At 45.5% G+C, this 21,516-nt stretch overlaps 1 protein-coding gene across 8 annotated transcripts in view; it reads left to right on the top strand.

Annotated features, from left to right (window-relative positions):
* DLG5 (discs large MAGUK scaffold protein 5) overlaps positions 1-21,516 on the top strand; it is a 1,254,082-nt gene that overhangs the window by 304,464 nt on the left and 928,102 nt on the right. For 4 of the 8 annotated variants that reach the window (XM_086922111.1, XM_086922109.1, XM_086922104.1 and 1 more), the window contains 2 exons: positions 1,118-1,250; positions 16,980-17,107. In XM_086922111.1, the coding sequence (XP_086778237.1) occupies positions 1,118-1,250; positions 16,980-17,107 (261 nt within the window). Of the gene's footprint in view, positions 1-1,117; positions 1,266-16,979; positions 17,108-21,516 lie in introns of all 8 variants that reach the window. The other 4 variants (XM_086922103.1, XM_086922108.1, XM_086922110.1 and 1 more) reach the window with 1 other exon arrangement.

Genomic DNA, 21,516 nt, shown 5'->3' with positions numbered 1-21,516 from the left:
CGACGTCATCCCGGCGATCACGACGCCGACAACTGACGCGGAGCCGCAGACGACTCCTACCGACGCGCAGGGGTTCTGCTGACGAAAACTTTCCGGATCCAGTCTGACACCTGGGGATATTCTAAGGTAAGGAATCTAACACTAACTACTGTTTCTTACAGATATATTGTTACCGAAGGTAAGTAACTTGTGCAACAGTAGCCATGGGGCAAATTTTGAGAATTCTGTTTAAAAGAGCAGCAATGAAGCCACTTGGTACGGGCTGCATTCTTTCTTGCTTTACTGTTATTATCATCAACCTTGCTGTCATCATCAAAGCATTGTCTGTGACTTACCATATTTTGGGGAGAACCATCATTTATGCTGAATATGCAAGGGTAATCCTTCCTAACCTGTCGCACTTTGATATCACATTCTCTGCCTTCAGAATTGTTGCTTCTAAATGATGCTTTCTTGCTCTGTGGAAGGGAGTATTTCTGCTTTCGCTGTCATAGGACATATCTAAGAAACCCGAGATTTTGGAATAATGGAGCTGTACTCCTACTGTGTTGGGCAACAAACTGGGAGATAGATGTTGCTTCAAAGGTATGTAAATATTTCTTCAGATACCAAACCTTCCAACTGTCAATAGCTCCAAGACAATATGCAGAGAAATTCAAGAGTTTTTTCCAATCAGAAGCAGCGTTGCCAAAGGTAAAGTAATAGTTACTTCTCCAGCCTGAGTCTCCTTGAAAGGTTGTCTTAAAACCGAGCGATGCAGAATTTCCTTGCCCCCTCTTAGGATCTTATATGGTATTTCTCAATCATGAAAAATAAAGTAGTATTTGTAAAAAAGTCCTTTTATTTGCATTGTTACAGATTTATTGACTCCAACGTAGTGTCTAGCGTATCTCAATCTCATCAGATGTATATGCTTGCCACATAGAATTTTTCACTTCAAGACTCATCATTGTAAGTAACTGTAAACATGTGTTCAAAGGACGTGTACGATAATTCTTTAAATCATTTTCATATTCTAATTTTCCTTTTGATTTGAAATTAATCTATGCCTGCAATTCCAAAAGGAATTTTCGATTTGTCGATTATTTTCTAAGTATATCTAGTTTCTTTTTCACAGGGAGAAAATGGAGAACCAATTGGAAAAGGAAGCCAGGTTTCGTCAGTTGATGGCCCACAGTTCTCACGACTCTGCAATAGACACAGATTCTCTAGAGTGGGAAACAGAAGTTGTGGAGTTTGAGAAGGATAGAGTGAGCAATACTCTGGTTCGTAAGACTGATGGAATGTTTGACATTTGAACTGTTTTGCCTGTTTTATAGTCTCAATGCTTGATCTGAGGATGTTTTGCTCTTTTTCCTATTATTCCCTTTGGGTTCCCACAGTTTTTCAACTATTGCCTCTACTAGAAATAGGTTTTAAGAATTAAACATTTCCATGCCTTTCTAAAGGACTTCAGGAGATTGTTTTTGCAACTTAGTTCTTGACGAGGCCTAGACAATGATGAAGACCAGGATGAAGAATGAGAAGCAGATATGTTAGATTACCCTCAACAGAATAAAAATGGGCCTAGAATGAAGAGGTGGCTTTTAAAAGCAGGCTACATTACATTTCCCCACCAGCCTTCAACTCATTTAGATGTCTCCAAGGTAAATTGCCTGATAAGAAAAGCAGCTAAAGTTCAAATGTATGTATATCATGCACATTAGGGAACAAGTTACATGGTGGCCGTGACTAACAGAATGGTTTGGTGACAATTCACTTTTCAAAAATATAAGCCAGGGAACCAATAATAAAATACATTTTCTTTTCTCCAGCCATCAGAAGCTAGCCTGACTGTAGGAGGCTGGGTTAGTTAATGGAGCACAATAATTTAACTGAAGCACCCTGCACAAATCCAGGCAACAGGAGATTTTAGTGGTCTTAGGCAACCATAGACAGCTCTCTAAGTGGTAGCTGTGGAGCGCAGCATTCAGGCTTAGTCCAGAATGAGTGTTAAGCAGGTTGTTTTACCAGAACTAATCATAAAGGCCCACATGCATCAAGCATTTTTGGAGTCGCAAACGGTGCGATTCCTTAAAATCGGCCGTTTGCGATTCCAAAAATGCTTTTTGAGATGCATCATGCTTTTTTAGAAATCGCAACTTTTTTGTGATTTCTAAAATTGCGATAGCATTTCAGAAATCGCAATTTTGCGATTTCTAAAATGCTATGCATCATTTGATTTCAAATTGCGAAATTTGAAATTGCAAGTGCAAATTACCACGAAGTTGAACCTCGTGGTAATTTGCGAAATTGTTTAAAAAAGCACAAACATGCAATTTTTAAACTGTAAAGTTACAGACACATGTCCTTAGGACATGTGTGTATGTAACTTATACTCAAAAGTACATTTCATGGGTGAAGGGGGGGGTCATTTGGACCCCCCTCTCCACCCTTGAAATGCATTGCTGAATTGCGATTTCAAATTGCGAATTCGCAATTCCCATTCATTCCTATGGGCATTTTAGCCCATAGGAATGAATGGGAATTGCGAATTCGCACTTTGCTAATCGCATAATATTTGAGAATCAGTAAAAATTGCGATTTTTACCGATTCTCAAATATTTTGCGAAAATGTACATGCATCCCATTTTGCATTTCCTAATTTGCGATTCCCTAAAAATCGCAAATTAGGAAGTGCAAAATGAAACAATGATGCATGTGGGCCATAGTGTAGGATAATTGAAAAAGAACCGCACAGTGTAGTTATGAAAATAAGTATATTGAGGAGGAGCCTAGCCTGCAGCCGTGATGGCCGCCTGATCCCTCGGCCCCGCCGATCCTTCTGTCTTCCTCCCGGCCTGCACCTTCTTTTGCTATCTATCTTGTTTGCTACAAGCATCATCGGGACCGGGAGGCGATACTGCTTCCAGCGGTGTGTTTCTTCGCGCAGCCCCAGCAGTAGAAGTGCCGGAGCGCCCTCTTCCCCATTCAGGCGCTGGCTACAGCAGATCGGGTCTTTGTCCTGGCGATGGCCGGCCATGTTTTCACTCCGGTCGGACACTGAAGCGGGCAGAGGAGACCGGTGGGACCAGCTGCTCCGATGTGTTCACAGCCGCGTGGATTTGCTTTGCTCTTCTCAAATTCCGCGCTTGGGGGAATTTCGAGTCTGGAGTGCAACATTGTGTCTCCGACTTACTGCAGGCACTGATTGATCGCCTTCCTTTCCAGGGTCCCGGGTGCTGCCATCTTGACGATTGTTCCCCCGGCTGCTGTGTTTACTCCGGGCTGCTGCCGGTGACGAGGCTCGATTACCCACATCGCTCTGGCGCTGTGCATGGGGTCGACATGGGTTGTGCTGCCCCAGTGCCCCCGGTCATGTCGTTTTACGCGGAACCCTGATTTGGAGACCAGCTTTGTGGCGATGATGGTGGAAACCAGCCTCAAGGACTACGACACCTCTGCGAGCCTCACATGCAGAGACCCGTTGCTCCTCTTCCCTCTACTGCACCACTGACGGAGGTAGAAGTCCTGTGTGCCTTGGGTACTTTGAGAGCTGCCCTACAAGATATTGTCCGGGACTTAGGGGACCGGCTGGACGCTATTTCCACCTATATGCTCCCGGTGGGAAGGGTTGTCCCTTGATTGCAGGACACTGTGCCATATCCTGTCCTTGATTGCGATGGAGTGTCTACCCGGGTGTGTTCGGAGACATTGAAGGTGCGTGAGCCGGAGGACACTTCAGTGTTGATTGGAAAAGTGGCGGAATGGTCTGAGGACGGCGGGCCGGCTGTTACATCCTCGGAGAGGCTTGCAGTTTCTGGAGCTGCGATGTGGCTGGAGCGAAATGTCCGGGCGCCACGTTTAGCGACTCCTCGCGGGGTTACTGACATGGCTTGCTTTTCTGTCCTGGAGTGGCTCTTATTGACTGGGCTTGCTGATTTTGGTGGTTCACTGAAGGACGTTGCATCTTCCTGTACCATTGTCATCTACATGGCTGTGTTTCGGATGGACTTTGATGGACACCCCCCCGCTCGGATGTGGTCACTTTGCTTGCTCGCCTCTTCCAAGATGTCTACCATGAGGCTGGACTATGTCGCTGCTTCGCATCGCAGGGGGCAAGGTTGAGGTTGTCTCCTCTTGTGTTCGGACTGTTTTTGCTTGTACTGCTGGGATACTGATGGACTGCCGGGGTCACTGAATATAGGTATTGTGTTGGTGGCGGGGTCTGGGATCGGGCGGCCGGAGTGATATGTGCTGGTAGTTTTGGGTTTATCTCTGTGGCCCTCCTCCGGTCTTCTGTGAATTACGTTACTTCTTTTCTTTTCTTTCCCTTTTCTGTTCTAAATTTCGGGTTCTATTTCTGGGCGACAGGCACACTGCTAGGGGGGGTAGGCCGTAGCCTCCGCATGCGTGCAGGGTGGGGGGTTGGGGGTGGGGATTTTGTTTAGTTTCAGTTTCTATGGGCCTTAATTTTTCCCTTTTCTTGGTTTCTCTTCCTTTTCCCTTTTTTCTTTGGGTCAGACGGGTGTTTAGGGGTAGCGCGGAGTATTCTTTCTGCTGCTCATTCTTTTATTATTGTGGATTTGGGAGTACTGTGTCCGTGGGGCGGGCGATCGCCAGCATGTACTGTTTGTTCGTGGTATTATCCTGAAGCGTATTATTTTTTGCTGCTTTTTCAATTATTCTCTCTCGTACTGTCGCTGATTTGCTGGTTCGTTGCCTGCCATCTGCTTTGATAAATCGTCCGCGTCTGATCCTTCTTATCTACAAAATATAAAATTAACCTAATTCCTCCTTTACCCGGCGGTCCCTCTTTCCATATGCCATGTCCTGGACACTTTAAGCATTTTGTTGTTTGGGACTGCTGGACTGCCCTATCCTTACTTTTTGTGCTATTAATTGCTTTGAGGCCGGCCCGTGTGGTTGTGGGCCCGTAACTGTATTTCTTTGATGCACAATAAAGGTTTCAAAAATTAAAAAAAAAAAAAAAAAAAAAAGTATATTTATTATACACACTCACTAACATATTGGTATATCTGCTTCCTGGAGATATCAACACAATACACACAATACTTCAAATGCAAACAGGTAAGTAAGTACAAATGCACAGCAGTCTCCAAGGAGAAATCAAACCATATACTAAAGGTGGAATGCGTATTGCGACCAAAGTTTGGACTTACACCAGAGGTTCAGAAGAGCTGGGGACACAAGGAGCCACCCGAGGTAAGTGCCTGGGAACCCAATGGAGGCTCTGTGCAGAGTGAAAACAGAGCTGCGTATTCAACACAAGTCAACGGGAGTTGTAATTGCAGTTTACAAGATGTAGGACCCTTCTCAGCAACTCTGAAGAAATCCAGTGGAAAACAGAAGGTTAGGTGGTCACCCCACTTGTTGCTACCCCAGGAACCAGGATACCTACGCCCGGGAAGCCGGGTGCATAGGTGCGAAGTGATGTCGGAAACAGTTGTAGCATACAATGGAGGTCTGCAGGAACGATGCAGCTGGCGAAGAAGGTGGAAGAGTCCGGTGGAATCCAAGGATGGATTCTAGAAGAGAAGAACCTGCCAGCCGAGGGGACAGAGCCAATGCCACTCGGAGGTGGCCAGGAGGCACAGAAGAGCAATGACCACCGATGACGGAAGGTGCAGGAGTGATGAATGTGACATTGTTGCTGCACATGTGAGGTTCCGGCATCGCCGTGGAAGACCAGAAGTCATTCACAAGCTGTCCCACTTCCGGAATCAAGAACCTGGGGGTCAGTATCCGGCGGGAGCACCAACAAGCCTTGGTAGCAGCAACAGACGTGGTAAACAAAACAAAAGGTGCAACATTGGACCAGCAAGGTCCAAGGGACTCTTCAATTGCAGGAGAGTCAGAGCAGGCCCCTAGCTTGCAGGTGAGCCCACTGAAACCAAAGAAGCCCCTCAAGAGGACCCACTGACTGAAGGCTCAGGAATCGCAAGAGGACCTCGACCAGCTCACTAAAGATGCAGGCTGTGAGAAGTTGGCCTGATATGTGATGTCCACTATTCTAGTGGGCAGCCTGTATCAGTCCACACAACCCTTATGGTGATGGTTGTAAAGTCAACCTTATAGACCACCTATCCTAGTGGTAGCATCGACAAAGCAGTCTTAGGCTAATACTTCAGAGAGCATGTGAAGCCAATGGTTTTACCAATAATAACCCCTTGAATATCAAATGAAAGGACATCACACAAGGTATATATCAAATATATATGTATTTATTACTAACACAACCCCTCTGCACTCTTTATGAGGTCAGAGTTTGAGATACAGCACAAGTTTCTCAATAGGCATACTATAAGTTTCACAAATACAATTCTGCCCTAGGGGCCTCACGAACCATATACTAAGTAAGTGGTGTAAGAACCACTTCAGGACAGGTGAATAGGCCTAGGGCCTAGGGAATCGCTGGGGCTACACTGAGTAACCAAAGGTTAGGAAGCAGGAGCCCTACAGGATGCATGTGCAGTGTCTTTACACACACACAGATTCTCATAGACTTAGAATGGGAACGTAAAAGTTAGAAACTAGTTGATTTCGGGCACTTCCGGAGTGACAAGGGGAAAACCCAGTTAAAGTAGGACACTTGGATAGTTAATACCCACGGGAGCACCGGAGTACTCGAGTTACCTCATCCAGGGAAGCTGGGGGCATAGGTGCAAAGTCGTGTTGGGTTTCGTCATCAAATCCTATGGAGAGCTGCAAGAAACTGCTGCAGGCGACCAGGAGGAAGATGTCCGGGTGGATCCAAGGGTAGATTGAGGAAGTGAAGAACCTGAAAGCAGAGGGGACAGAGTCTGGGTCACTAGCCAGTGACCAGGAAGGAACCAGGCGATGTCAAGATGCAAACAGGTGAAGAGGTGAAGCTTGTCTCTGCAGCTGTAGTGTAGTTCCTATTTTCCCTATAGGCCCTGCGCATTGGAATAACATAAACAGTAGTGTAGATGTAGAAGTGCGGTCTTCTAGGTCTCTACTGACTATGTTAGACTTAATTTAGGTTTGCGCCAGCTAGCTCAGAGGTCACTGGAAACTTTCTTGACTGAATAGGAAGTGATCAGCTTCCCTGGCTCAGACCAGAAGGGATTCAGCTTCCGACAACCGCATTAACATGACAACTTTGCTCCTCAGAATAAGAGTCACTCTAGAGTCGTGTGAAACAATAGACAGCTATTTCACTCAGTCAGTTGTGCAGAATTACTTTCACCAGTATGCAGAGAATAGAGAGACGGGCGTTTTCAATAAAAGGTATTATTTATTGAACAGTCTTCTTTCTCATACAAGAGAAATGAATTGCCACAATTGCAAGACTTGTTATTATAAAAAGTGCGTACAGTAAAAGGAGTATTGCGAAATAATACTGTAAAAGCATTGATATGGTTTCTTAGCCATACGATAGTTAAAATGAATAAAATATATACATTCATATATACATTTGACTAACGTCCTCAACTGGTGCTTCTAACTACGCCTACCCCGGTGTACCTGACCTAAGCCTAATACATGGGAGGGAGTAAGTAAGTAGTAGTTTAAGTTAAGTTGGTTTTGCCAAGGGTTTGCTTCAAGAATTCTCTCTAAGGGTTTAGTCAACACTGTACCTCTGGAATAGAATGCTGGAGGTCTGGTATCTCCTCTCAGGACTCGATTAAACAATGTGGACTGAAGTTTTGTTGGTTTGACTCATCTTTATTTCTTTGGTTAATGTCTCCTCATTACTGGGACCCCTTCGCTTTATTCGCTTACTAACCCAGGTCCCCGTAACCTTAACTGGTCAACCCCCCTATTAATACTCTATAGTGTATTGGGGCAGGGTGGGTTGAATGAAATGAGGCACTGCCTGGGGCAACCAAGGTGCTCCATGCATAGCCCGGTTCAAACCAGTTGCTGGGGCACTCCAGCCCTAGCTCTGGCGCGAAACTGGACAAAGGGAAAGGGGTGTAACCACCCCCTTCCCAGGTTCCACCCATAGGAGGGACCTAGCAGGTAATCCAGCCCCTTTAATTCGTATAAAGCTAGGAGCTGAGTCTAGAGACTTTAGATTATCCTGAACTGAAACTCTGAAACGAAACTCTGTACCTTCGACATTCTACTGCAAGTACAAGACTGAAGAATCTCCCTTGTGGTCAAGGAGTGACCACCCTGTGCAAACAGGCACCAACTAGTGAATTGCCGGTTTGCTTTGTCGATGCTCCTGAAGGATCCCGATGACTCTGCTTCACAGGACTGGACTTCCAGACTTCTCGGACCCCGACCAACCCCTCCAGTAAAGCTGAGACCCGTGGCGGACACGAGAGACGTGGGACCGGACACCTGGCCATTTTGCTCTTTGCTAAACTGTGCAGCTTCTGAGGCGTCCTCGAAGTTGTGCATTGGGGATTGAGAAGCCCCAACCCTGAGCCGTAAGTGCACAGAAGCTCAGCCCTCCACACTCCACGAGTGCCGTGTGGGGCCCGCTCTTGCATTTGTCCTCGACGCGTCTTTGCGGTTGCTAGCCCGTTGGCTAGTGGCCATCTTGAAGACACCATTTTGAATCAACGCTCCTTGCCTGGTTGCTCTGGGCTTGCTCCTGCTTTCCTGTAAAAGGGAAGCCCCACAGACCTTGCTGGTCTGTACAAGAAGCCGATCTTCACATCCTGCGTGGGTTGCCTTTGCCTAGGCTTGTTGACTCCGATCTAGAAGCCAACACTGGCAACAGCGAGAGCCTTCGTGGGACAGTCTGTATCCAGCTCCTGGTCGTCGTCGACGCCTCCTGGTCCACGTGGCTGTGTTGTGTTCTATCTAGGACCCCGATTAATATTGTGACCTTATGCCCCTATACGGCTATAATCAATACATATCCCTATGATGGCATAAACGATCAGAGCCATATTTCAGTAACTCGTCTCTGCAGCTCATTACAGTACATGACACAGCAGAAGCCACTTCCTTAGATTCCTAGATAACACACCGAGTTCTTTTAACAGCTCAAGCCCCCAGCAACCTGGGAAAGCCCCGCTTGCTTTGTTTTGATCAGAAATAGAACTCTAACGAGCACTGTAAGAACGACCAGTTCTAAGTGACATCTTTATTGGCGTCTTATGTCCAAAAACTTACGTCAAACTCTGCACCTTCAGGTATAAATAATACCAACGTTACCTTAAGCACACACGATGGTGGTGGGGAATACAGGAGCAGAACAGCTGTCCCTTGCAGAGCCCAGCAGATGCGAGAAGCCCACGGACGCTGCCCCTCCTCCTCCTTGACACGCTGAGAAAGACGCTGTCTTTTCTCCTGCCGAGAAAATCCAGCTCCGGCGTTTCCAGCCTACTCTTGCGGGTGACTGGAATATCGAGTCCTGTTTTTGGTACAGAGTTTGTAACTGTGTGAAACAAGTCTCAATTGCTGATTTTACCGTCACTTAAGAATCTTCTTCCTTTTCTTCACCAACTCCCATCACTATCACATTTCCCTCCCCGCTTCTACCCTTTGGGGCACTGTAATTAACCAATGATTGATTATTGTGTAAATTATGCATATTCACTATAACATCCCATTGTGAGTTAAACAATGTGGACTGAAGTTTTGTTGGTTTGACTCATCTTTATTTCTTTGGTTAATGTCTCCTCATTACTGGGACCCCTTCGCTTTATCCAATACACTATAGGCTGTCTGAGGAGGTGCTAGCACCTCCCAAGGCAGGAAATCTATTGTCCAGGCCTCCCTCGCTGGAAGGGCTCCCAGCTGCAGGAGGTCAGACTGTCTGTGGCAGCAGCATCAATTTTGTGATGCTGAGGCTCTGTTTAACTTCAACCGGGTTAAGCTACAACTACATGTCTTCTCCCTCTAGAAGGGTGGAATGCTACTCCCGCGGCCAGGACTGGCGGGGGCGGGGGGTAGTATTCCAAAGCGCATGACACCTTACACAACATGTTTTGATAAAGCCAAACCAAAGTTAGCATTAACTGCGAGGATTATAATGCACTTAAGAGTATATGGTATGGCTATATCATAGAACAGCTATAAAGAACATGGTTCCGAAAGCTGCAGACAGGCTCAGCTCATGCTAGAGCACCATCTCACATAAAACCAAGCACTCTGCCTTCAGGATTGTCAAGCATGCCATAGGAGTGACTTATAGGTATATATGTGTCTATATGTAATTGTAGGTATAGGTATACTATACCTAAGCAAGGGGTGATTACACGACCTTGCCCCAGCTGAGTGATCAGTCAGTTGTGTCAATGTGGATGGCCAGCCAGGGGTGGCATAATACATGCTGCAGCCCCTGGTAGGCCTTGGATGCACCTATGCCCTGGGTACCTATGGTACACTATACAGGGGCTCACAAGGTGACCCAATATCCAATTGGAGATGTACCTAAAGTACATGGCGTCCATTTTACAGAGAGAGCAGATATCCTGGGGCCCTGATTAGCAGGGTCCCAGGCCAACTAAGGCAAAAACCAGCCAAACACTAGGCAAAAAGTTGGGGTAACCATATAGTCAGATATTCATTTTCCTACACAGGCTAATGGTGCAGAGGATGTGGTGAAGACGAAGATCTTGGCAGGAAGAGCTGCTGGAGGCTGGAGCTTCTTGTAGCCCGAAGATCTCTGGAGTACACAGCCAACAAGCCTTGGCAACGGCAAGTTGACGCAGTGCACAGGGGTTCTCTTCCAGCAGTCCTGACAAGGGATACTGGCCTCAAACTTGCTGAGAGGCAAGGTCAGGCCTTGAGGGAGTTGCAGAACCACCACCTGTATTGCTCAGCTATTCAAGTCCGTAGAACGTCAGGAGCAGCAGACTGGTCAGCTTTGTTGCAGTGCCTTCAGATGCAGGGAGTGACTCCTGCACCGCAAGGGATATTCCTTCTGGTGTCTTTGATGCCCACAGGCCTGGAGAGGAACCTGGATAAAGCACAGGCACAGATGGCGCGAAGAAGACCTACAGAACAGTGATACCAGGAGCAACAGAAGTCTTCTGTGGTACAGTCTCTGTTCCCGGCGAAGTCCAAGGTGCCCAGAGGGTTGAAGATGAAGTGGTATTGGGTTTGAATCTTGTCCCACGACGAATCTGAAGATCCATCCACAAGTAAGTCTTTAAGTACCCTAGAGAAAGCGTTGAGATAATTCCAATGTCCCTTACAGTGGAGGGGCTGGACAGAGGGGAGGATACTTCAATGTCCTTTGTCCAGTTTCACGCCAGAGCAGGAGCCAAGGGCTCCCTGAACTGGCTCAAACTGGAGTATGTAAGGAGGGCACCAAATGTGCCTTTCCAAGCAGTCTGGTGGCGTTGGCAACCACCCCTACCTCAGCCCAATACACTGTCTGGGAAGTAGTCATATCTTCCTGTGACAGGAAATCTAATGTTCTATCTTCCCCTGCTCAAGGTCAGCTCAGCACCAGGAGACCAGACATTGTTATGCGGCCACAAGTTATGGCATACGTTGACATTGCATTAATTGGTTTTGCTATTGTCTGGCCTGCTCATATCATGGTATTCATTGACATTGTATTTACCCATTCCAGCACTCCAGTAAGACTTAAATATAGTCTTCACATTGCTTCATGTATGCACCTTTTGAGCCTCTCCACAGTTATTCTCTGCAACTTATTCTAAAGACAGTATTCCTTGTCACCATAACTTCGACCTGACAGGTGATCCAGTTACAGGCTCTGTCAACCTGCTTTACACCACCTTCTACCAAGATAGACTAGTTCTACGGACATGAGCAAAGTTCCTTTCGAGGGAAGTGACTCTCATTCAAGTTGGTAAGAAATCTCCCTACTGGCGTTCTTTGTTCCGCCTCACCCCTCCTAGGACTAGGAGATACTTAGCCGGTTGGATCCTAAAAGAGCCCTTGGAGTCTACATTGATCATACCAGAGACCATCCGGTGGACGATCAGCTCTTTGACCTATTCACTGGAGCAAAGTAAGGCAACACTGGGTCCTTCCGGACTTTTTAGTCTGAGCCATTTCCTCGACCCTCCACCTAGGAGGCATTGCTTGGCTATGTATTCAGAAGTTGAGGAAACTGCAGTTAGACGTCTCTATCAGAAGAACAATTTATTCACCTCAGGAAACGCTCTTTCTGCTAGCAACTATAGCTAAACGCAGATCCTCACCAACCCTCCCTCCTCCCTGTTCCTTGAACTGATCTCTTTACTTTAAACAATCTCAATATAGGAATCTGCTCCCTGAACTCCTCCAATCTGATTAGCTCTACAGGTACAGAAGCGTCTAGAAAGTAACTGATGTCAGCAAACATAACTGATCGTGCACGTCACAGCTGGCATCGAGTGACGTCGGTGCCGAACCATCTGCATTATCTACTGACACACAGAGGTACTGCTGAGGATTTTCCAGATCCAGTCTGACACCTGGGGGAGCATTTAAAAGGTGAGGGAATCTATAGGTAAAGTCTATACCAGAAAGCATGTTAATGAAGGCAAGTAAATTGTTCTATTATGTTGAAAGAAAGTTTTCTATTAGGCTGTCAGTTATGACCTTCTCCGGAGTCTGAAGAATGAGGTACTGCCAGTGTAAGCATTATTGAAGAGAATAATGTGTACTTATGAACAGGTTTCACATCAAAAGTCTACTAATTTGTTTTTTGGTAATTACCTCTACTATTAAATGAGTGTGTTTCCACTCCACAGTCTGAATGGGAGAGTACATTGGACCCAGGTATTTTACAAGTTCTATAAATTGCTGATTTCTGTATAGTATTTTAACCTTTGTTTTCATTATTCTCTCGTTTAATATTTATTGAGGTCCTCTCTAGAGCTGTTCTTTTATTCAGGTACCTACAGCCACTCTTCACAGTTTATACAGTTGAATTAATAAAAGTAAATAAATATAGTATTATTGAAATTATTGTTTCAGTGGATTCAAGTTTATCTGACCGTTTTGCTTGAAATGTAATGCGCGAAAAACTCACATAGCATTACAAATCACAGCCGCAGGCAACTCCCCCAGGGTCCTATATCAAGTACTACAATCCTTTGTCAAACCTGTAGCATGTGAAAGCGCTAACCTGGCATCACAAAAGCTTTGTGACGAAATATCTCTATTTTTTTCTAACAAAATAGATACCATCTATGAGAAAATAGTCCACTCCAACATTGCAATGACTACCGACGCCGCTCTTGCTTTTCACGACACAGAATACAATCAAAACCTACATACTCTAGACAATTTTCCCCCTATCACTCCTAAGAAGTTATCAGTACTTACTACGCAAATCAAAAGCGGCAGCCCAGATGACATTATTCCAGCCAGACTAATGCCCACCCTACTGGAAATCTTTTGCCCTACGATTGAAAAACTTGTCAATCTGTCACTTAGTACAGGCTCCGTTCCCAGACAATGGAAGCAGGCACTAGTAAGGCCGATTAGGAAAAACACTGCCACACCATGGACCGAACTAGCCAATCTCAGGCCCATCTCCCTGCTGCCATTCTTGGGTAAACGTACTGAAAAACATGTCAACCGACACTTATCCACCTACATTGAATTAGCTGCCGGCCTGGACTACTCCCAATCAGGTTTCAGGCCGAAACACAGCACAGAGTCCACCCTCCTGTCTGTTACTGACGATTTGCACATGTTCCAGGACAAAGGCTACCCAGTGTTACTGGATCTGTCGGCAGCGTTCGACACCGTGTCACATAACATCCTTATAGACCGGTTGTCAAACGTGGGAATTAAGAACAAAGCCCTTGCATGGCTAAGAAGCTTCTTATCCAAACGCAACCAGACTATCACCATGGGTGCGTATCGATCAGCGGAGGTAGAAATTTCAAAAGGGGTGCCACAGGGCTCCTGTTTGAGCCCAACACTCTTTAACATCTACGTGGCACCCCTGGCAAGAGTGATGCGCAAATTTGGTTTCATCCCCGTGTCATATGCGGATGACACGCAGCTCCTCTTTCCCTTCAAAATCCTCACAGCTGAAGTAAGGAACTCCTTCTCAGCAGGCATGAAGGCCGTAGCACAATGGTTGTCCACCAACTAGCTACAGTGCAACGTCAGCAAGACTGAAGTTATGCTGTTCGGAGAGGCCAAAATACTGTGGACCCCGGATTGGTGACCACCTGATCTTGGTACGGTCCCAGAACCCAACCAGGTCGTCAAAAATCTGGGGATCCGCCTAGACCAGGAATTATCGCTCAAACAACACTGCAATCGCGTTGCAGGCTCATGCTTTCACACCATTAGCCTGCTGCGCAAAGTTTTTCCCCTGCTGCCCGACTCATTCAGGAAAACCCTAGTGCAGGCCCTTATCTTGAGTCGAATCGACTACTGCAATGGCTTGCTTCTTTCCGCCAATGAGGGAGTGTTGGCTAGACTCCAGCTAATCCAAAATACAGTGGCTCGCCTAGTCCTCAATGCCCCTCCAAGAACTGTTATATAACAGGGGTTGACCCACTAAAGTCCAAGGACCTGGGTATTCAGCAGTATAGACAACAATTGGTCCTCGACACAAATTTATCATCAAGAAAAAATCATAGTACTTAATCCAGTTGACTAACTCCACGTTGCGACTGAATCGGTCGTCTTAGTAGTATAAAACAATACTAGCCCACAGCCTCAAAAATCATTTACAACAGATGCCCATGGATTAATCAAACCCAAACAGAAGAATCAAATCAGGATAGTTAGTTTAATGTAACATATGTCAATGTATAGACTGTCAATGCAATTATATACAAATATTTACATAAATCATGAAGTAAAAAACTTTTTCTTAAAAAACAGGGAGAGAACGTGCACAGAGAAAGATAAAGTGTGTGCTCAAGTGAATGATCAAGAAAGATCAGAAAGAACAGTGTGAGTCATTTATACAAAGCAGAACATTGAGCCTGTCCTATGTAATGCTTGTAAAAAATAATTCTTTTTTACTTTGCAGAACGCTATTTACACTTCCTTGGTCCTTAACCTGAACCACTGGCAATGGGATCGCCAGACAAAGGAATGGGGTTGGACAAGGGGCGGGGGTCAGTAGGTACAGGCTCCCAAAGGGGAGTGTCGTCGACGTTTCGACCCAACCATGTAGCGGGTGGTTCAAGTCCTCAACAACGGGTCTTCATCAGGACGGTGAAAATGGGGGAGTATCTCTCAGAGTGCACGTCAAGTTAAAAGTTCGTAGGGCACCTGTAATGATAGATAAATGACGGGGCTAAGTATAACTGTATAGTATCAAAAGGGTCCACTAGTGACCTTTATGAAAAAGCACTCACCCTTCCGTGGTGCCTTTACAATACAAAAGTGCGACAATTGGTCCGCACACCGAGTGTGACAGTATCCACAATTATACTGCGGAATGAAGAGAAAAGAAAAAGAGGTAGCCATTAGTGCTACACATCATAATTCATACTTGAGTGAAAGTTTTTTACAAAACGAAATCCTGAGTATTGGCAATAAATGGCAAAACCCTTGCTAGTTAGTTACGACAGTTTAAATGCTTATCAGTAAGAATCCTGGTTTTGAAAGGAGGGGTGATAGATACACCTATTATTGTAAATCGTCACGCAGTGGTCACTTACCCAATGCGTTCAACTAGCTGCTAATTCTGTTGCACCATTTAATTTGCACGTGGAACTTGCATCAAAAGCTGAAAAATGATAAGAGACAGAATGTCTCTAAGTTAGAGAGCTGCCCGGGTGAAAGGGTCGTGAGATCCACGCAATGGTTAAGATGCCCGTTTTAAAAACTCGCGCACATACCGTGTTAGCTTAGTCGAGCTGAAAGGAAATGAATCCGTAGCTCCGTGTATCCGTGGCCAGCCTCTCGTCTGGATCCGCGTTATGGAATGCGGAAGCACCGGAGTAGGCTCGGAGCGGATGTATTCATATCCTAGCAACCCGAGCGCCTACGTCATGGCGTCGTCAGGGTTGCTAGGTAACAGGCCATACTCGCGTCTCCGCTACTAACAGAAGGCCCATGAACTTACGTAGTAAACACTGATTATGTCAGCATGTGCAACGTGATAGGTTCAAGTGCACAATAGACCCTTGGGCTTTAAAGTGTTTCACCAAGGCAGTGTATTATTAGAGCGTTTCTCAGGACAGTGCAATATTATTTTCATCAAGCATGATTTTCCGCGTGCTCGTATCAGGAATAAATCAAATCGCCGGCAAATGGCGCCTTAAAATTACTATATGAATCCACATGTCAGGTTATTTTTATGTTGGTTATTCTTCAGGTAGATGGTCAGAATACAGTGACCGATACAGACAATAAACAATACCAAAAATGACATTAAAACATGTATAAACGATTGTACCTAATACATAGTGTGATGATATGGCATACATTAAAAAATATTATACCAGCTGCACAATGCACGAAACTAGTGTATGTGTCAAGCATACATTTAAACAATTATCCCAGCTATATAATGTCACAAAGTATTGGTAAGGGTGTGTAGATTTGGCAAGAACAGCATCAAAGCCACTCCTAGACAAACTGCACTGGCTCTCTATTCGACAAAGGACAACATTTAAAATATGCTGCCTGATTCACAAGAGCATAAATGGACAAGGCCCTACTCCTTACATCCCCCCCAGATCACTCAGATCCAGTAAAAGCCATCTACTGGTAGTGCCTCGCGCCAAGAAGGCTAGGCACGGAGGCAAAGCCCTATCAGTAGTAGGACCCACACTGTGGAACAGACTCCCTCTAACTCTCAGATTGTGCTCCGAACATCTGAAATTCAGAAAACGACTTAAAACCCTGCTGTTTAAAAATGAGATCTAGTTCCAGCTCTACTCACTCATTCCTCTGTGTATGTCAGCCGGCCCAAAAGCGCAGAGATAGTCCAGCTGGAGTCGATTCTAGCGCTATATAAACTCGTAAATAAATAAATAAAATAAATGTAATGTTTTTGTTGTCATTCTCAGTTGCGTGACTACATAGATACTTTCATTTGCCTCTTTTATTTTGCTTCTTTTTTATTTGAAAAGACTCTGTATATTAATTTTTTTGTTTTGTAGGAGGACATGGATTTGAGAGCACTTGGTTTTGATGTAGCTGAAGGTATGAATGAACCATACCTCCCAGGAGACAGTGGCATATATGTTTCCAAAGTGGACAAAGGCAGTATTGCAGATGGCCGGTTAAGGTGTGTATAAGAGAATTGGTTGGGTTTCATTTGAGACACATTCTTTCTTTGCATGTAATTGTTGTACTGTGGTATTTAATGAACACTTTTCCATTCTGAAATTATTTTGTGATAGCATACATAAATCCTTTTCCTTTTGACACTTATATGTTTGGTAATTCTTTTAAAAAGGTGTCACAGTACATAGATATAATCTTACCTACCCATTATTGATATTTTCATCATATTCGTAACCAGAATTGATTGTGACAGACTTGGAGGAACATTGCAACACTAAAATCTGTATCAAAATAAACACACCTTTTTGTTTTTTAATTTTTGTTGAGAGACTTTGACAGCTAGTTCAGAAAGTAGATTATTTTAAACATGGTGCCTATTCAGCCTGAGTGTTCCCGGATGACTTTTCAGCTCTAACTTTTTAGGTCTCGCCTATGCAGCGCGCATGCGCTGCCTACGAGTGGACCTCTTGGAATCTATTTGCTTTTCGCTCAAAAACGTGCACGCTTTGCATTGCTTTCAATTGCGATGCATGCACGTTTGGTGTTTCCCTTGCGGGAGCGAGCTTTGGCGACATCTGTTTGTAATTGTCTTACAAACAGATGGTGCCCCTGCTCGCTCCAGCAAGGAAAACCATGTGTGTGTTGCCTGCGCTCGGTGCTGCGAGCCACTGGAACAGCAACATGGCACAACTTAAATAGGTAATGGCCCCGCTGGGCTCTTACAGACTATAGCTAAGTGCAGATGCCATTATCAACAGTTTGCTCACTCGCCAAACCAAACTAAGTCCTCGTTCCATGACAGGCTGTAGCAACGTTACAATTACCGTCTGAGGTGCTATGATGCGCGGTGCCAGGAAACGTAAATATTTGAAGAGGCAGGTCAGCGCAAGCGCAGGCGCACGACTGCTGTTTTTTTATATTGTACAGTTGATATGGTATGTGTTGCATAGTTGGTGTGAAGTGGTATGCTGTGATATGGTATGTGCATTTATTCCGCGTCTACCATGTTGCGTCTGTTGCTCCACCAGCTTCCCTCAGATAGCTGTTTTGCTGGGTAGTTTGTACGCTTCCTTCCACTCAGCATTTGGAGTCCTCTACTTCATAGCCGCCCACTGGCCCTTGCCATATGAAACACATTCAGTTAGTGCTAGTTTTTAGTGAACAGGCGTTACATTCAGGGACTTGTAGTTTTGCTTTCATCCGCTACCTGTGTTGATTCAAAACACCAGCATGCAAAGTCCTATTGGATAAAAACCAGGGACTCACTGAAGATGCCTTTCATGATACACGGCCACTTGAACCAAATGCCATCCGAGCAACCTTTCTCCTGATGTAAATATTGTATTTATATGGCCACTGCACTCCTTGATCACTTTAGATTACTGTGGTTATAAGACCTCAAAAAGGAGTGCCAAAAAAACTGACGATTAAGGTGTGCTTTTAAAGAATCTGGCCACTGCTCGTTGACTTGAAATGGGCCCAGTAACTTATTTTGCATTGGTAGGCTGGGAGTGGGGTCACAGAGACTTCCAGTTCCCAAACGAGAAAGGTGACGTCACACGCTGGTGGAAAGGTACCAATAGTATATTTTTACATGGCATGTACTTTTTAGAGGCGTAGGAAAGAATACGCAAATCACGTTCAAGTGTTCTATAAACTGGTGTGTTTAAAAAAAATATTCCTGAAATGTATAATTACATCATTCACTCTTTGTGCATCTTGTGCGTGTGATCGCTTTGAAACTATATAACCCAGGTACACCTAAGGAATGTAAATCCATTATCAGGTACCCCGTGGCTCATGCCCTAATTAACATGGCTCCCATATTTCACCCATTTTCCTATCTAATGTCATCAGCACCATATGGCACGGGCGCCTCCAGATCATATACAAATGCTTGCTTAAATTACCCATCCAATATGCTGGCCCCTTGGGGAGGGGGCCTGGGGTGCATCGCCATCTCTGAAGAGAGCCTAGCATAATCACCTCATTGAGACAACAAAAGCCCTCCTTGGAATCGAAGCTCGGAACTGGGAGGTGGCCAGCACCTGAGCCGTCTCCAGCTGAGCTGCAGCATGGGCCTCCGAGGGGACAGGGCTGCACACATCACATAAAGGGGCGTGTCCCAGCAGCAGGACCCAGCGGGGGCAGGTTCTCAGTCTTAGTGGGACATAAAATCACCTATAATTTTTCAGGTGGGTTGTCGGGCCTCATGACAGGGGGTCTGATATTCACACTTCGCTGCGCGCCGAGACAATGCAGGCCTCGGAGCACTTGAAAGCAGCCTCCTGGATAGGGGTGGAAGTGACAAAGACCCTCCCATCTCACCTGAGCACTCTCAGGGGACACTCTTCATCTGTGACAGGGTGGGCTGGAATGGCTATTAGATGCTGCAGTCAGCAAGTGAGCATCATGGAAATCCCATCAATTATGCAAAATTATATAATGTTTCGCCCACAGTGTGGCATGGCTGCTGTTCACCCGTGACAGACGTGGGTTGGTATCTATCCGCGTCACCCTTGATTAAAGTCGTGACTCACATACGAGCACAGGTCAGGGGAATGCCATACTCCTACCTCCCTTTTCAAACCAGACCCCCTTAATAATAGTAGTAATGTAAGAGGGGGCAATTACCCCCCCCCCCTTCACAACCAAGAAATGTACCACTGCCCCTTCCAGTTACCCAGCCCCTCTTCCTCTGACTCCTGTCCTTACCACTACCCAAAACAAGCATTGGCATAGCCAATAGGTCTCCCCTTTGGGACCTTATTAGTATTTAGATATCCAGCACAATATCTTTGGTGCAACAACATCAAGTGTTGCATGGCTAAACACTTATAAGGCGAGACCTATTGGCTATGCCAGTGCTTGTTGATAATATATAGTTGAGGTGCTAGATGGAGGGCTGTGGGGGGATAATGAACATCGATGAGGGTAAGATAAAATTCCATGTAAACAACTTCTTTCACCAGCATACAACCTTCACTTTTATTTACAGTCTTTAACAATAGAGCAAGTTTCAAATAAGACCTAAGCAAATTTGGGTAGAGGGCGTATTGAAGGAATGGAAAATTCCTTCTTTAACAAAGACACATTATTGGGAAGACTTGGTACTGCTGGAGCGCATGGGTTAACCTGACCAGTTTACCATACTCACCTGGGCCCATAAACTCATTTAACACCTTTGTTGAACAGGTTAACCTTTCACGCACTCTACCAAGTTGTGTGTTTCCCTACAAGGTCCTATACCATTGACTTACCAATTCTTGTCACCGGTACCTATAGACCTATTGGATCAGGGAGTTAGCAAGAAAATAGGTAGCAATTAACATTTCCTGCCTAAATTGACCTAAGACTCGGGGGGGGGGGGGTCGGGGGGGACTTTAAACTCTTTATCTATTGAAATTTCATAAATGTCATAATCCAAGCATTTGCAATGAGAAATCTTTCAATTAGCAAGATGATGATTAGAATGAAATTTTGCAGAGATTTCATAAGGCTGTTTAAGCATTAAACGATAGAGAAGGTAAAGAGAAAGGAAACAATACAATAACAAACCCACATTTAATATTTACCTAGAACGGTGTGTGTGTGAAGACCAACCCTGGCCACGTGCTGATTAAAAGACAGAAACCCGGGAAAGGCAGGTGTCAGCAAAGCAAACAGGTGCAGATCAGAATCAGGACAGGTACAACCAAATTGGATTAGGACAGGACCACCAAGGGCTAAGACCAGCACCCGCAGTTAAAGTTGCAATGCCTGCGTTACTCCCTCTCTGCAGCTAACAGCCAGAACCCGGTAAGAGTTATCGACCTCTCCGACAAAGTGCTTGCCTGCACTTCAGCTCTCAAACCCCGATTAGACCGTGAGTTTGGGTCAGACCTGAAAGTGCACAATTATCTTGTGTATCACAAAATAGTGCAAAATCTTTTGAATAGTCGGACAACCCTAATGCTGGAGCCGTACACAGACATTCTCGTAATTTCAAGAAAGCAGTCATGCTTTCGTCATCCCATTCTATCGGGTGTTTTGCTCTTTTCTTTGTCATTTGTATCAATGGTTTTTCTAGGACTGCAAATCCCACAATCCATTGCTTGCAGTAACCTACAACTCCAAGAAACATTCTGATCTCGTTCTGAGCGGATCTCCTGCGCCTCCTGCCACCAGCTGTGCCCTCTGCTGTGCCCCGACCGCCGGATCGGCTTGATCCGTGGATCTCCTGTGCCCCCTGCCACCAGCTTGCTTCGCTGCCTTTTTCGTCTTTATTCCCGCCGTTTTGCCCTAGCCCCCTGTGCTCCCCCCCCTCTCTAGGCCAGCCCCGGCCGCGTTTCCCGCCACCTCCCCGCCGCTGCCCCCCTGCGGCCCCGCCCACTTCCCTCGCTCGCCCTCCCCAATCGCTACCCCGCTCCC

Source organism: Lissotriton vulgaris, chromosome 5 (genome assembly GCF_964263255.1).
Source record: "Lissotriton vulgaris chromosome 5, aLisVul1.2, whole genome shotgun sequence".
In the NCBI taxonomy this organism is placed as follows: domain Eukaryota; kingdom Metazoa; phylum Chordata; class Amphibia; order Caudata; family Salamandridae; genus Lissotriton; species Lissotriton vulgaris.
Note: the sequence above shows the minus strand (reverse complement) of the source record. Positions and strands in the feature narration are given on the sequence as shown.